General features: G+C 47.8%; 1 protein-coding gene across 1 annotated transcript; it reads left to right on the top strand.

The window, feature by feature from the left end:
• Window positions 1-6,952: 6,952 nt before the first annotated feature.
• SINHCAF (SIN3-HDAC complex associated factor) lies at window positions 6,953-13,807 on the top strand. The gene is made up of 5 exons (XM_026040350.1): window positions 6,953-7,095; window positions 8,750-8,849; window positions 9,795-9,921; window positions 11,397-11,547; window positions 12,245-13,807. Exons 1-5 carry the CDS (start codon window positions 6,968-6,970, stop codon window positions 12,405-12,407), a joined length of 669 nt encoding a protein of 222 aa, XP_025896135.1. The 5' UTR covers window positions 6,953-6,967; the 3' UTR covers window positions 12,408-13,807.
• The last annotated feature ends 184 nt before the right edge of the window (window positions 13,808-13,991 follow it).

Raw genomic sequence — 13,991 nt, 5'->3', positions numbered from 1 at the left:
ACACATATAGTACGTGGGATCATTTTTCTTCTTTTTCTTCTTTTTTTTCCCCCCTGTGACTCGCGCTGTTTTCCGCGCGCGTTGCGGCGGGGGAGGCGGGCGCGGGCGGAGGGAAAACAAAGGGCGCCCACGTGCGCGCGTGGCGGGAGCGGGGCCGGGCCGCGGGACGGCGGCGGCGGCAGCAGCGCGGGGCTCGCTCCGACTTGGGATGCGCCGGGAGCGGCCGCGCCGCGTGCGGGGAGGAAGAGGAGGAGGAGGCGGGAAGGCCCCGGCCGCGGCACAGGGCGGGTAGGGGGGTCTGCGCCGACCCCGGCGGGGAGGTTTTTTTGGGGTGTTTTGGGGTGTTTTTTGGCGGGGGGGGGGGGCTGCCCCTCGCCGCGGGCCCGTTGCCACGTTTGAATTACGTCAGGGCCACGAGGAGCCCGCGCCGCGCGCCCCGTCCCGCTTGGGACCGCGCTCCTTTACCGGCCTCTTTCTTCCTCCCTTTCCTCCTTTTTTTGCAAGTTTTGCGCCGCGCGGGGCCGGGCGCGGGGGGGCCCTTTGTGCGGCGCTGCCCCCGCGCCACGCGGCTCCGCGCGCGCCTTTCCGCGCTTCCCGCTCCGCGCCTTGCTGCACGTGCTCCCTGCCCAGCCCCTCGCCTGCCYGGGACCAAAAACTCCCAGGGTTTTAATTATTACCGTTTTCTTGTTGTATCTTCTCCCTTGCGCCGCCTGCGCGGCGAGCGGGATTCAAAGGGCGCTCCGCAACCTGTTGCTCGCCGCGCGCGGGGCTGCGTCCCGCAAATCCCCCTGTCCCCCCGTGTCGCCCCGGCTCGTGCCGTGATCGCGACAATTGCAACGGGAAAAAAAAAAAAGGAAAGAGAGAAATAAACAAAAACGGGACTTCCGAGCAGCGCCCGTGTCCCGGWGGGAGGAGAGGCCGCGTGTCCTGAAGGCGCCGCCGCGGGCTGGAAAAGCCGCTCCCGTGTCCCGAGCCGGGCTCCCGGCGGGCGCGGAGCTCCCGCGCTCCCAGCCCCGCCGCGCCCCCGCGGGATCTGTGGGGGGGTTGCGGTGACTCAGGAACAAGTCACCGGGCCGTTCCAACRCATCTGCCGGCGGGCAGTATCCAGCCGCTCCGGGGAGGAGCGGGAAGCCGCTTCCAGCGCCCCTGGAAAAAATTCCTCCTGGCCTCTCAGCCTGCAGGAGCTGCTCAAAGGGGAGCTAATTGCCGGCGTTTACAGGGTTGCCTTTAAAAACAAAACATCCTTTACTGCTTAAGTGGGGGAAAATGAGCTGTTAAATTCACACGCGTTAAAAATAATGCTAAAACCGTGCGGGGTGTGGGGGGGGGGGGCTATTGTCTTGAGCGGGACACGAAGCCTTTGCCTTGATCCTGCCCCACGTAGTCTGGCCCTGAGCACGGCTGTGCCTGCAGCGCCAGTCACCTGCCCTTGCTGCCATTCCCGCTTTCCAAGAGCGGCCATTCCCGCTTTCCGGGAGCCAGCCGGAGCAGAGGCCCCGCGGATGGGCAGCGTGGAGGGGCCCGGCTCCATTTCACCACCCAGGCTCCAGCTTTTTGTCCAAGAGTCCAAAGTCCGAGTGCAGTCTCCGGTGGCACTTTAAGGATGTACTGGGAGTATCCTTAYAACAAAGCCCCCTCCAGTTGCTTTGCTGAAGCGGTTACAGGTAGCTSCGTGCTCAGCTGCAGTCCCTGTCAGGTGTTTCACCCTCTTCTAAAACGAGGTTTTCAGTGTCTCGTGACCTGGGGTGTCCGCGAGGCCTCTGGAGCAGCAGGTGGATCCAAGGGCATGGGAGCAGCTCCAGCGCCYGCTGAAGGGCATCCTGGCGTTTCCGTGCCGGGCTCCCGCCTAGGCTGCACGCACAGGCTGCTAGTTGTGCAACAGCAGCTTCCAAAAGGAAGGGAAAAAAAAAAAGGGAAAAGCACAGCCCAAACACCTTCAAGAAGGAATGCGTGCAGGTGGGACAGGTTTGGGATCTTTTTCCTATGCAAATCTGGCTGATTACAGTTTTCCTCCTTTGGCCTCTCCCTTGGGGAGTAGCAGCCAGGGAGCGGAGTGCGGGAACACCCAGGTGGTTGAGCCTTTCCCTTCCCGCTTTGTCTGCCTGCACAGGCAAGGTGCTCGTTTCCCAGCGGAGGTCACCAGCTCTGGGAGGCTCCTTTGCAACCTGGCTGCTTTGGAAACCTGCTCTTGCAGCAGCTTGTGCCTAGCTGGGCTGCTGYGGGGGGGAGCTCCGGAATGGGAAGGGGATGCGGAGTTTTGTAGCTGCTGCTTATATTGGATGTGGTAAGTTTGCAGCACAGAGCATGCAACAGTAGCTGCTGGAGATGAGCTTGCTTATTTGGGCAGAGGAGAGATACCTGAAGATCTAATGTGACCTTTTACTGCAGAATTCCAGCKTTATGGTTGTCAGAAATCGGCCCGTACACTTTGAGCTGTAACACCAAGATGCCAGTGTGAAAATGACTTCTGTGAAGATTCAAGTCGCATTTTTACACAAAAACAATTAGTTTGGTCTCTCATTTCTTTCCTTGGAGCATKCTGGCTTTGGGCATGTTAAGATACGGTTTTCTGAGTTGCAATTTCAACTTTCTGCTTCTCTTCCAGAGCTGCTTTGTGCACCATGTAAGCTTAGGGAGTGCATTTACGTTGATGCAGGTTAGCTCTTTTGTACACACACAGTTGTATTGCGGCTCACTTAAGGGACTTAAAGGCTGCTGTCTTGCAACCCCCAGGGGTGTTTCTCCTGTTCCGGTGTCCCAGGAATCAGGTGAGCATGTTCCTTTGGAGCGCTGGGTCTTTTTTTGTTGGACAGATGCTTCTGTTTTCAAGGGATGCCTTCCTTTTGCTATGAAAGTTGCTTGTTCGTGGGCGAACAGAAAGACTCTGAAAAGGCAGATGGAGGTGCCTTCATTATTTTAAAAATCTAGAGAGTTTGGAAGTTCTTCCCTAACGTGAAAATTTAACGAGCATTTGAAGCAATTCCTCCTTGTGCTTTAAACGGTCCAACTAAATTTTGCAGACAGAAATGAATCCCAGGTTCTAGTTCTGACAGATAASCAAAGTGCTGAGCAACTCTCACATGTGACATGTGCTGCCCTGCACCAGCCCCTCTCAAAGGCAGGAGCAGGACTTTCCTCTTCCTCTCCTATTGCCCTCTGCTTAACTTTTTCTTCCTTCTTTAAAGGAGTATCTGCTTTTGATGCTCTTCCTCAGAAGTGAGAGGACGGAGGAATGGAGAAAACTCTTGTAGTCGTCTTTGGGAGTCCGTTCAAGTTGCTAGAGCGGGGTGCAGGGAATAGCAGCTTCTTCTGCACTTCTTAGGAAGGATAACTCATCCTTGCCGCAGTCTGGGAGTTCCTGCATGCAGCTGCTCCATTTCTGCAGGGTGGCCACCACTCTTCTCACTCCTTGCAGATCAAAACAGATCTGCAAAATCTGCAAGGAATCACTCAGTACAGAGTGACTCCTTTCACTTCTGTACAGCCGCTCATGTAAAAGGCTTACATAGTCAAGTAACAAGTTTAAAACTGAGAGAAAAACAAAGTTATAGTGCTTAAACTTCTGTGGGGGAGCATTCCTATCTGACCCTTTTTTTTAATGCATCCCATGCACGTGGTTAGATTTCCACAGCAAGATCTAAGCACCGTGGAGAGACTAGTGTGTTTTGGTAGCTGTCAGTCTAACTCTGCTGCTAATTTGAGACTGAAATTAGAAAACTTCTAAGCTAAACCTTTCAAAGGGCGCAGTCATATGCTGTTTTTACGTACAGTTAAGTCTATACAATAGTGTCAACAGCAACACTAGCATTAGACACATAATTATAGTTYAGCAGGCAAGCTGAGACAAACTGCTTTAAGCTTAGCAGTGCTGATAAGCACTTGTAGACTCAAATGCAGTTTATATTGGCTGTTAAGCACTCCAGCTGACAGAATATTAAGTATATAATGGTTAAATGACAACTGTTTAGGATTAAATGTGTAACTGGACTGACGCCTTCCATTTGTAACTGCAGTTGGGTGCAGTTGTCAGGAATTAAACATACTTGTGGTTTTGCTACCAGCTCTTCCCCATTCAGGAATGATATATGGTAATACCRTTGCTGACCATTCATCAAGTGGGAAACAGATGGCACTAGTTTCCCTGCTGTTGAAAGGCGGCTTCTGTGAGAATGGCAGCAATGATGCAAGACAAAATATTTTCAGATTATACACGTCTGATGCCAGGCCTTGTGGAAGCACGAATTGTAAAACATGCGTCTTGCTCTCCTATGGTRTAAATACCAGCTGGGGATAGAGATCATCTCGTCAGCATTCGGCTCTCTGAGATTGCATTGGAAAGTAAATCAAACTGTTCTTGCTGCTTAAGGTTTGCCTTGCTGATGAGCCTAGTTAGTCCTTGATTTTTCTGAAGAAAAGGACCAGACCACAGACTTAACACTGAGTGATCATAAGCAAACTTGAGTAATCATAAACAAAAGCTACAATAACTGTTAGGTGGCAGGCAATTCCCGCGTGGATGTGCAGTTGGATCTCCAAAGGCTTGTTAAATGCAGTACCCCCAAGAGAGCCTGGTCTTTTGAAGAGGCACACTGGGTGCTAAGAGGGAAAACGCGCCCTACGTATCTGCCTAGACACTTCACAGGCCAGAGGCAAATGTGATGAGGCAGTGCGGGAAGGTTCTTTGGTTAAGATGTTCAGGATTTGGTTAAGGTCCTCAAGCTGTGAAAAGATAYGTGAGCAGAAGGTGTCTTGCACTGCTTCGTGCTAGACTGAAATGCATGTTCAGGTGCATATGGGTTCCTTAAAGGGTTTTGTGCAAGAGTATTGACCTACAATGTTATGTAATGTTTTCAGTACTTTGTTTTTCTTGGGGCCCTGTGAGCCCTGTGCTTTTGCTTTGCAGTGCTGCCTTGTTCTGGTGTTTGGAGGGGAGAAAGGGCTGGTGGTGGGGGTATTTTTGGCTTTGTGTGGAGGGCTATAACTAGGCCAGGGCAGCATATTAGCCTTGGTCCYGCAGAGATGTACAGCATCTTCCCCTACGTGAAATCTGTAGTAGTAAGCAACGTGCTGCTTATGGCTGCTTTATGGAAGCATATTCTCAATTTCACCTCAGTTTAAGTTCCAAATTATTTTACTATTGTGATGATGTGACAGGGCTCAATGTTACATATCAAAGACTTCACATTATCGTAGACTTCAAATTAGTGTCCTCTGTCCATCTGGTGGAGATCAGAACTTTGGCCCTTGCCCTCCTGCTGGTGAAGGATGGGGGGGCAAGACTCCTATGGCTCAAACCTTCACCATGTGCCCAAGGTCCCTTGGCAATCTCTTGTTGTGCTGAGAGGTGATGAAGAGTTCCTGCTCTCCAGACCTGACACCATCTCCATCATTTGCTGAGCTTCTGAAAATCCCGCCTGAGCTGAACTAAATCTTATGATGTTGTGTGTGTTTTTGTGGAGAAAAGAAGTGGGTAGTGGTGGTGGTGATTTTTTTGTCTTTTTTTCCCTAGTTTGTGCAAGAATGACTTGGCTTTAGGGGAAGGGAGGAAATCTTGAGCTACTTGCATGGCTCTGGCTGCTAGTTTTTTAGAAACAGAATTTCTCAGGGGTGAAAAACCTGTTCCTGCGGAGCTGCAGGCTGGCACAGATCCCCAGCAGCAGAGGTGGCTGTTCATTCCCTGCAGTGGGGTGTTTAAGTAAACCTTGTAACACTGCTTAAAAGACAAGAACCCATCTTGGAACGCTCCCTGCATCTGTTATGACATAAAAGCTAAAAGTTCTGCCCGGCCTGTAAAAACTTGCCTCGTGTCCCGGCCCGGAGCCAGGAAAGCGCCCGCTTTGCTCCCTGTGGAAGTGCTCTGGGAGGAGCGGGAGAGGGGGATGTCTGAGAGCGCAGGGTTAGCTGGTGTAGGGCGAATGGGTGGGTAAGGAAGGATGACTGGACTCGCTGGTCTGCGTGGTGCCYTCAGGGCTGCGTGGTTGGCCGGGGCTGGCGGCGAGCTGGGTGCCTGCTGGGCTGTGCTGTGCCCCGGGCTGCTGCCGCTGCTCGCCCAGCCCGTGTGCGGCCTCCTCGCGGCGTTTCCTTCCCGGGAGAGCAGGGCGAGAGCCGGGGCGGAGCCTGTGCCCACACGGCGCAACATGGCACAACACAACGTGGTGGAGATGTGGGGATGTGGCTGGGGTGCTCCCCGGTTTGACAGGCTGCTGAGGAGCGCTCCTGGGTCCCACGGAGCCCCTGGGGAGCGCTCCTGGGTCCCACGGAGCCCCTGGGGAGATGAGGAGCGCTCCTGGGTCCCACGGAGCCCCTGGGGAGATGGGGAGCGCTCCTGGGTCCCACGGAGCCCCTGGGGAGATGGGGAGCGCTCCTGGGTCCCACGGAGCCCCTGGGGAGATGGGGAGCGCTCCTGGGTCCCACAGAGTGGGGCGGAGCTCCAGCCTGAGCAGCTCTTCAGGCTATGGGGCCCGGACTGTGATGCCTCTAAAAGTCAGGAAGCTTCCCACAGTGACAGCGTGGGGCTGGAGATCCACCCGGCGTTGAGGTATCAGCTCCGTATCCTGGGGCTCAGGCAGATTCCTACAGCCTGTCCTGCCTCCTGCTTGGCCGCAGGTGTGTGACTGTCGTTAGCCAAGGCTGCTGCCTCTGGATTGCCCTGCTGTGAATGTCCCCTGGGAGTTGATGGGTGCAGTAAATGACCTTGTCATCGGTCCTGCTTGATATTCCAGCTGTTACATTATTATTGTTCTTTTTTKTGTGTRTGTTTAAATAAGAAAAAGTCTATTTTAGGTGCATTTGTTCTTGTAAAGCAAGGCATAATAGAACTAAGAGCTCCTCTAGCAGTTTCCAATCGTGAATTATAAACTACTCTTGGAATGCCTRGCGAATTGCACAGGTTTTTCTTTCGCTATCTGAAAGTGATAAGTGATGCCAGTTCTTGCTTGTTTTCATAGGCTACAGCAGGGAGGAAAAGATGTTTGGCTTCCACAAGCCCAAGATGTACCGGAGTATAGAGGGCTGCTGTATTTGCAGAGCAAAGTCTTCCAGTTCCCGCTTCACCGACAGCAAGCGCTACGAGAAGGATTTCCAGAATTGTTTTGGGTAAGATCCTCTGGAGTCCAAGCTGTGGTCAACCATAGCCATCTCCGAGCTCTGCACCTGAGACTGGCCTGGATGGGTGAAATTCAGTGGGTTATATTTAGCAATTCAAGGGGATTTTATGCAAAGCTGTTAGTTTCTTCAGGTATTGGGGCCTTTGCTTGAAAAGGAGATACCAATATATGATAATTTCTGATAGCAAACACATTGTGGTAGAAAGCAAGTGCTATGTTGCTACCTTTCCAATGGTAGGTAATGTTGCAATAGTGCTACTTGAAAGCATTTTTAAGCTAATCTCTTTATTATAATAATATAAATTATTTCTTGCACCAGCTACTACCATCTCTTAGCTTTCTGGAGCTACTTTCTGAGAACTTAGAAATTATATCTAAATTTGTCATGAATTTTTCAAGAAAGTAAATTCCTGTGTAATGGCTTAAATTTTTTTTATCTGTGTTTATTTTTGAAATTTGTCTCAGGTAATTTCTCCTATTTATGTTGTGGATTTCCACTCAAGTGTTTTCCCTAGGAACCTGTCAAAGCTGTCATTCTTATGCTGCTTTATATCCTAATGTTACTCTCATGAGAATCTCCTAGCCAGTTGGAACTTACATTCATCGTATTTAAAATATATGTGCATGTAGGTACTGCTGCTGACTCAAGTGCTTGACTTCATATATGTTAAATTTTGCAGTGTTTGTAAATCTCTTCCTTATTTCTCTCTCCTTTTATCTTGCAATATTACTTTCATGTATGGTTTTATAGTCTTTTGTTTTTATTAACCATGTGGGGTTTTTGTGCATAAATCTGGTGCTGATGACTTTTCCCTGGCATGTTTTCTTGGCTGCTCTCCTTGGCAGTAGAAAGACTCTGTAAAGGCCCATTGCCTTTTTGTGTAAACTACAATACAGAAGCTTGCACTATACCAGGGCTTTTGGTTTTGTGCTATCTGAAATATGCTTGCCAAGGTAAAAATGCAGTYTTAGCACTGAGCAAACACTGACTTATCTGAGCCTGTCCCTTTTGTCTACAGATGCTCCAAAGTCCTCCCACTTAAATGGCTGAAAAATCCTGCAGTATTTATGACTCTTTTAATGAGGGTTAGCTATAGGAATCAGTTCTGTAGGAAGTTTATTAGGGAACGAGAACTRCTGTCATTCTGGAGGCTGCTGTTGCTAAACTTTTAAACTTTTATCCTACACATGYGCAGGAGGGTGTTGGGTGGTGGTTGTTACTCATCCCTGAAGCTCTGTGCRAGAAGGTGAAGAGCTCAAAAACTTTTGTCAGATCTCCAAGGTTTGTTCTCAAATGTGCTTTCAAGGAATATGGTTATTCCTCCTCCTTCCTCAGTCAAACCAACCAACTCRCTAGGCCTATGGCTTCAAAAAATAGCTGGAGGGATGGAGCTGTTTTTTTAGTGTCCTTCTGTAGGCACTCTTGACTCYCTTGAACTTGGTAAAAAAGTGTTTTCTGAAAATGAGCATTCATTATTTAGGTGGCACTGTTGGAGCAGCCTGGATGGTCATGTCTGGGAGAAAAGGACTTCAACTTCTCTCCCCTCTTCAACCCTTCAGTTTTTGTTACTTGCTTTGTTAAGGAACTAACTGTTAACYAATATAGATAAATATTTTGCTCTTTCTTTTTTTTTTTTCTCCAGGCTCCATGAGGCCCGCTCAGGAGATATTTGCAATGCGTGTGTCCTTTTGGTGAAAAGATGGAAAAAACTGCCAGCAGGATCCAAAAAGAACTGGAATCATGTTAGTTGGCTATTCACTTGTTCATCCCCTGTCCCTGAAGTAACTTGTTTTCTGTGGCCCAGTCCATTCCCCTAGAGAAGGGGAGCAGTAGGATAGTTTTGGGGTTTGCTGTTCACCCCTTGACACACACAGAGCATCCCTAAAATCTGCCCAGGATATTTTCTGTTACCTGGCTCTTACCACCTGTCTTCATCTGCCTTATATGCAGCTTGGATGGAGTCACAGACTTATCTTGTAATTCCCTGTTTTCACAAGCTCATAATTTTGTGCAGAAGTCTCTTATGACACTCGAACATACCAGATTTGGCCTCTGTCCAAAAATTGTTGTTTAAAAAGGTTGTTCTCCCTTTTTCCTTTTTTTAATAGCTTGAACAAGCGAGGTGACTTGCTCAAGCAGCATATAAATCAAATTGTTTTAGTCAGATAATTAAAATGACTAAYAACTCACAGCCATCTCCACTCGTATTTTGTATTGATATATCTAATTCATTTGGGGCCTGAGGCTGGGATGACAGTCAGGGTTTTTGGGTATGTTACACTCTTGAGATCTTGATGATAACAGGAGCCAGCGCTACGGTCATTACTAGCTCTAGCCTTTTTCAAAGTTGAAATTCATGTTGTTTTGTGAGGGGAGGGTTGCAGGAATTGCTGGATGGATGTTTTGATCCATGTCTGTGTTGTCTTGAACAATGGTTGTCCACTAAAGTGAGTCCGTCAGACTTGGGAGAAGGCAGAAGTTTAACTGAATGTGCCTTTAAAACTAGTTTTCTTTCTCYTCCTGTAGAGTCAGCCTCTTAAGAATCAGATTCAAATGAAACACAGTGTTAGTACCTTGGTTTAACTGATCTGAGCTTGAAGACCTTGGGCTAAATCCCTTCAAGTCTCTYGATTAGTGCAATGTGAGCATGAATCAGGAGTGTTAGATACTGATTTTCGGTGTTGTAGGTGGTAGATGCCAGAGCTGGACCCAGCCTGAAAACAACGCTGAAACCAAAGAAAATGAAAACTCTCTCTGGAAGTAGAATAAAGAGCAATCAAATCAGCAAACTGCAAAAGGAATTCAAGCGGCACAGTAAGTTGATCCAAAGGGATTTGGCAATGAACTTTGGCCTCCCCCTAAAATAGCTTATTGTAAATTGGCCAASTTGAATCACTGCCTAGATTCGATTGTGTCCTTGTACGTGTAGGTGCTCTCTCTTTGTGCAGCCTTTCATCCCCTGCCTGCTTGGGCAGAGGGTGGCGAAGGGGAAGAGCCGGTGATCCCGGAGCTGAGCTGTGCGGGATTGGGAAGGGCGAGGGCAGGTTGGGAAGGGCTGCCTGGGGCCCTGGTGTCCGGGGGCAGGCAGTCGTGGCGGGTGTCCCTCACCACCGCAGCCCATTCCTGGAGAGCATTGGGCAGAATCCGCACTGCAGTCGCGGCTGGAATAGTTCTGCCTGCTCTTGCTAAGGTACAAGGGGGCTTTTCAGCTCTTTCTCCTCAAGGAGGACTACACCACTGATATCACTATGAAAGACTGATTTGATACCAGTTTTCAACCTGATCTATTAAGCCTAGATTTTTTTTTTCTTTTTTCTCTTTTTTTCCGCTTCCATTTCTTAATGTGTTTCCTCTGTAACAGTTTCTTCACACTTTTCTTGCCAGTGTTGGTGATTTCTTCCCACTAACACTTTTCAGATAGACTTGGACTCATAGTGTCCCAGCAAAGCCACTTGCCAGTCGTGCTCTAAATGTGTTAATAGTTTCCTCTAGAGCCCAGCCTTCCAGCTTCCAACTGCTGCTTAGTCCTCTCTTTCAACTGACCTACCTGTCCTGAAGGAAATGAATAAGAAGCAGATCCCACAAAACTAAGGGCTKCTTTATTGTTAGAAAGCATTTGCAGTACTGAACACAGACTCGCTTAAGAAAACTTGCAGATGCCCTGACCAGGAGAGCTTGTATCTCTTCATCCTGCATGCTGTAGCGAATCCTCTGTGATTGGGTCACCCTAAGTGCTAGGGCTAACAGCTAGAAGGTAGGCTGGCAGCCCCTGCACTGAGTTTGTCGTTCTCAGTCTTGATTCAGCAAAACTCGTGTGCTGCCTAATGCAGCGTGTGATGAGTAATCACAAATGTGAGGAGCTTTGGGAAATTTTAATGGGACAGATAGGAAAGGAGAGGGGAGTGGGTCTACAGTACCAGACAGGGTTATCTGCAGGAGTGTTGGAGCGATTTCATGGAGGGACTAGGATTTTGTCCAGTGTGTGACCTTAGGACTGGAGTCCGAATCTGAGCCGCTTCCCAGCCCTTTGGGCATGAGGATGCCCCTCGTGCTCAGGCCTGTCTGCTGAACCCTGCCACATGTGCTGCTTTCAGGGATCCCTCCAAGTTGTCRGGGGAAAGTTAAAATGATGATGGTTGTTACTACCTGCTTCCCCCCACCTTCCCTAATTGAGAGCCTTTCTCTCCAGCCCTAGTCTAAATGCAACCCTTTTCAGGGGTGAGGAGAAGGATGACTAACCTAGTCAGGTGTATGTCTTGATGGCTGCATTTGTGCTTCCCTCCCTGCAGATTCTGATGCCCACAGTACCACCTCAAGTGCCTCCCCAGCTCAGTCTCCCTGCTACAGCAACCAGTCTGATGATGGCTCTGACACAGAGATGAGTGCTGGCTCCAGCAGAACACCAGTCTTCTCCTTTTTAGATCTCACATATTGGAAAAGGTAAAATAATACGATTTTTTTGTAGCCAGCAGTCTGCTTCATTTGCACAGTGTTTGATCCCTCTTCCTCAGGAATTTGCACGGTGCCGCCCAGCTTAATTTGTGTTAGAGATGTCATTTAATCCACTGATTGTTAAACTACGTATCCACCTTTCTTTGGAAGAAGTTTGTGTTTTGGGAGTGATGGATAATATTCTTGATTGTCATCATCCTTTATCTTAAAACTGTGCTTTGCAGTTGTGTTATCAAATACCCAAGTGTCCTCAGCCTGGCAATAAAACAACGTTTGAATTGATWGACCTGTGAGGGTAGTCAAAAAAGTGAGAGGAAAACCAGAGGATTTTCAGAGAGCTGGTCGGTTGTCTTTTGCGACACATTGACACAGTGATTGCTTGTTTAGCCAATTGCTGTGTTGAAATGGTGGTGKTGGTGTATTCTCTTAACCAGTTTTTGCAAGTGTTTTACTCAAGTGTGTATGTGAAATTTCTCTGTGATGACAAATTGGAGGCATTAGTCTTACATAGGAATAGATATATTTCAACTAAATCTTGTGGATTTAGGCAGACTTGTTTTTTGAGTGGCCTTTTTCCCCCTGTCCTAACCTCCCAGAGTTAMATCAGTTGTACAGTTTTTTACCTTTCTGTAACTTCTGTATATGCTAAATGCACAAACCTCTCTGTCCCTGCTGTTTCCTCCAGGCAAAAGGTTTGCTGTGGGATTATTTACAAAGGCCGTTTTGGGGAAGTCCTCATAGACACTCATCTCTTCAAACCGTGCTGTAGCAATAAAAAGTCCGCCGCCGAGAAGCCAGAACAAGAGGGATCACAATCTCCATCAATCTCTGCCCRGGAGGAGTGGTGACTTCCTTGGAGAGCTGCAGAAGGTTATGCAGATCTTTTTCTTTTTTTTTTTTTTTTCCCCCCTCTGGAAAAATACTAGAAAGTGACTGTTCACTTTGGACACCTGCTATGCTGCCAAAAGACTTTTCCTTAGAACTGTTTTGGGTTTTTACTACTACAATTCCACAAACTCTGGAGCCAGTTTGTATCCTTTCTGAAAGACTGTACATAATATTTAAGATGCTATGGAACACTTAGCAAAGCTGAATGCTGCTGCAAGGTTGTCCCTCTAATATTTTTCYCCCTTCCACTGTCTTCACAAATGAACTTAAGGATGGGGTTTTGTATATTAAAGTTTATGTAGTTTATGTTTTTGTATTGAGAGAAGCAGTGGTTGTAAGGCATTTTTTTTATTATTTTTTAAAGTTGCTTGGTAACTTTCCTTAAATTCCCAAGAAAAATATTTCATTTAGACATATATGAGTCAATAAGATGAATTAATACATAGAAAGGTTGTAAGTCACCTCTCTAGTTAAATAAATCTTTATTTTTTTAAAGGTGTGGAGATCTCACCCTGTACTACTGACACTGTAAGAAAGGCAAATATTGCATCCCTCCTGCATGACACTGACTGGTAACTGCAGACATCCCTAGTGTAAGGAGAGTTGTCTCAGAAGGCTGCCAATGTAAAACCCTCAAGAAAGGGGCAGGAGAGCCTTAGCTAAGGAGGAGAGGAGCTGAGGAACTGAGCATAGTGAAATGGGAGGCTTTTCCTTTTAGGCAGCAGCAGGTGCCCTAGACCTCCTGTAGTAACTGACTGGTGATTAGAGGTGGACCAAGACAACAACCAGGCTAGGCCAAGTTAGGTGTTAGCCTAAGTTAGAGGGCCAAAATGAGTAACTGGTATTTGTTGGCCCGACACAGCTGAAATGTGACTGCAAAAAAGACTTCTTGCTGGTGTTGAGCCTGACAGGTTCTGTTCTAGGGATGTAACTTGGTCCTAGCTTGGGGTCTGGATTCAAAATTTCTATTTTGCAGCCTTTTCCCCCTTGCAGTGCTTCTGTGCTTACTGGATCAATAATTTTGTGAATACTGGACTTGCTGCAAATTATGAAGAATTCTGTCAAGAATGGTGCTGTACTGAATAGAGGCAGCTTTGCTTGCAAGAGATGGCATTTCCTACACACATTCCCCATCAAACTGGTGTGCAAACCGTTGTGACACTTCTTCATAGTCAACTTTGCCCTTAGGCCAAGAGCAGCTTTCCTGGAGAGTGGGCTGCAGTTCTAGTTCCCAAGTGCTTCATGTTCCTTTTATGAAAGTTTGTGTATCCTGGAAATTCTGCTTTTTTTGTTTGTGTCTGGTTTGGSTTTTTTTTCTTTACTACTCTTTGGGATACTCTGCAATGGACTGCTACAATCTTTCCTTTTTTTGTGCGAGTTGTCAGCATAATATTTTGGTGGGTAGGGCTTAGGACTGGATTTCCATGTAGTCTCACTTCCTGGAATGGGAATGGTTAGCAAATAAAAATATGGGTAGGGAAGGATGCAGGTTAAGAGGAGCCTCCACCCTCAAAGCTTTTTTTTTTTTTTTTTTTTTTTTTTTT

The sequence above is a fragment of the Nothoprocta perdicaria genome, unplaced genomic scaffold (genome assembly GCF_003342845.1).
Source record: "Nothoprocta perdicaria isolate Ctin4 unplaced genomic scaffold, notPer1 scaffold_253, whole genome shotgun sequence".
Classification (NCBI taxonomy): Eukaryota; Metazoa; Chordata; class Aves; order Tinamiformes; family Tinamidae; genus Nothoprocta; species Nothoprocta perdicaria.
The sequence above is the reverse complement of the archived record's forward strand: the minus strand, read 5'-3'. Positions and strand labels throughout refer to the sequence as shown.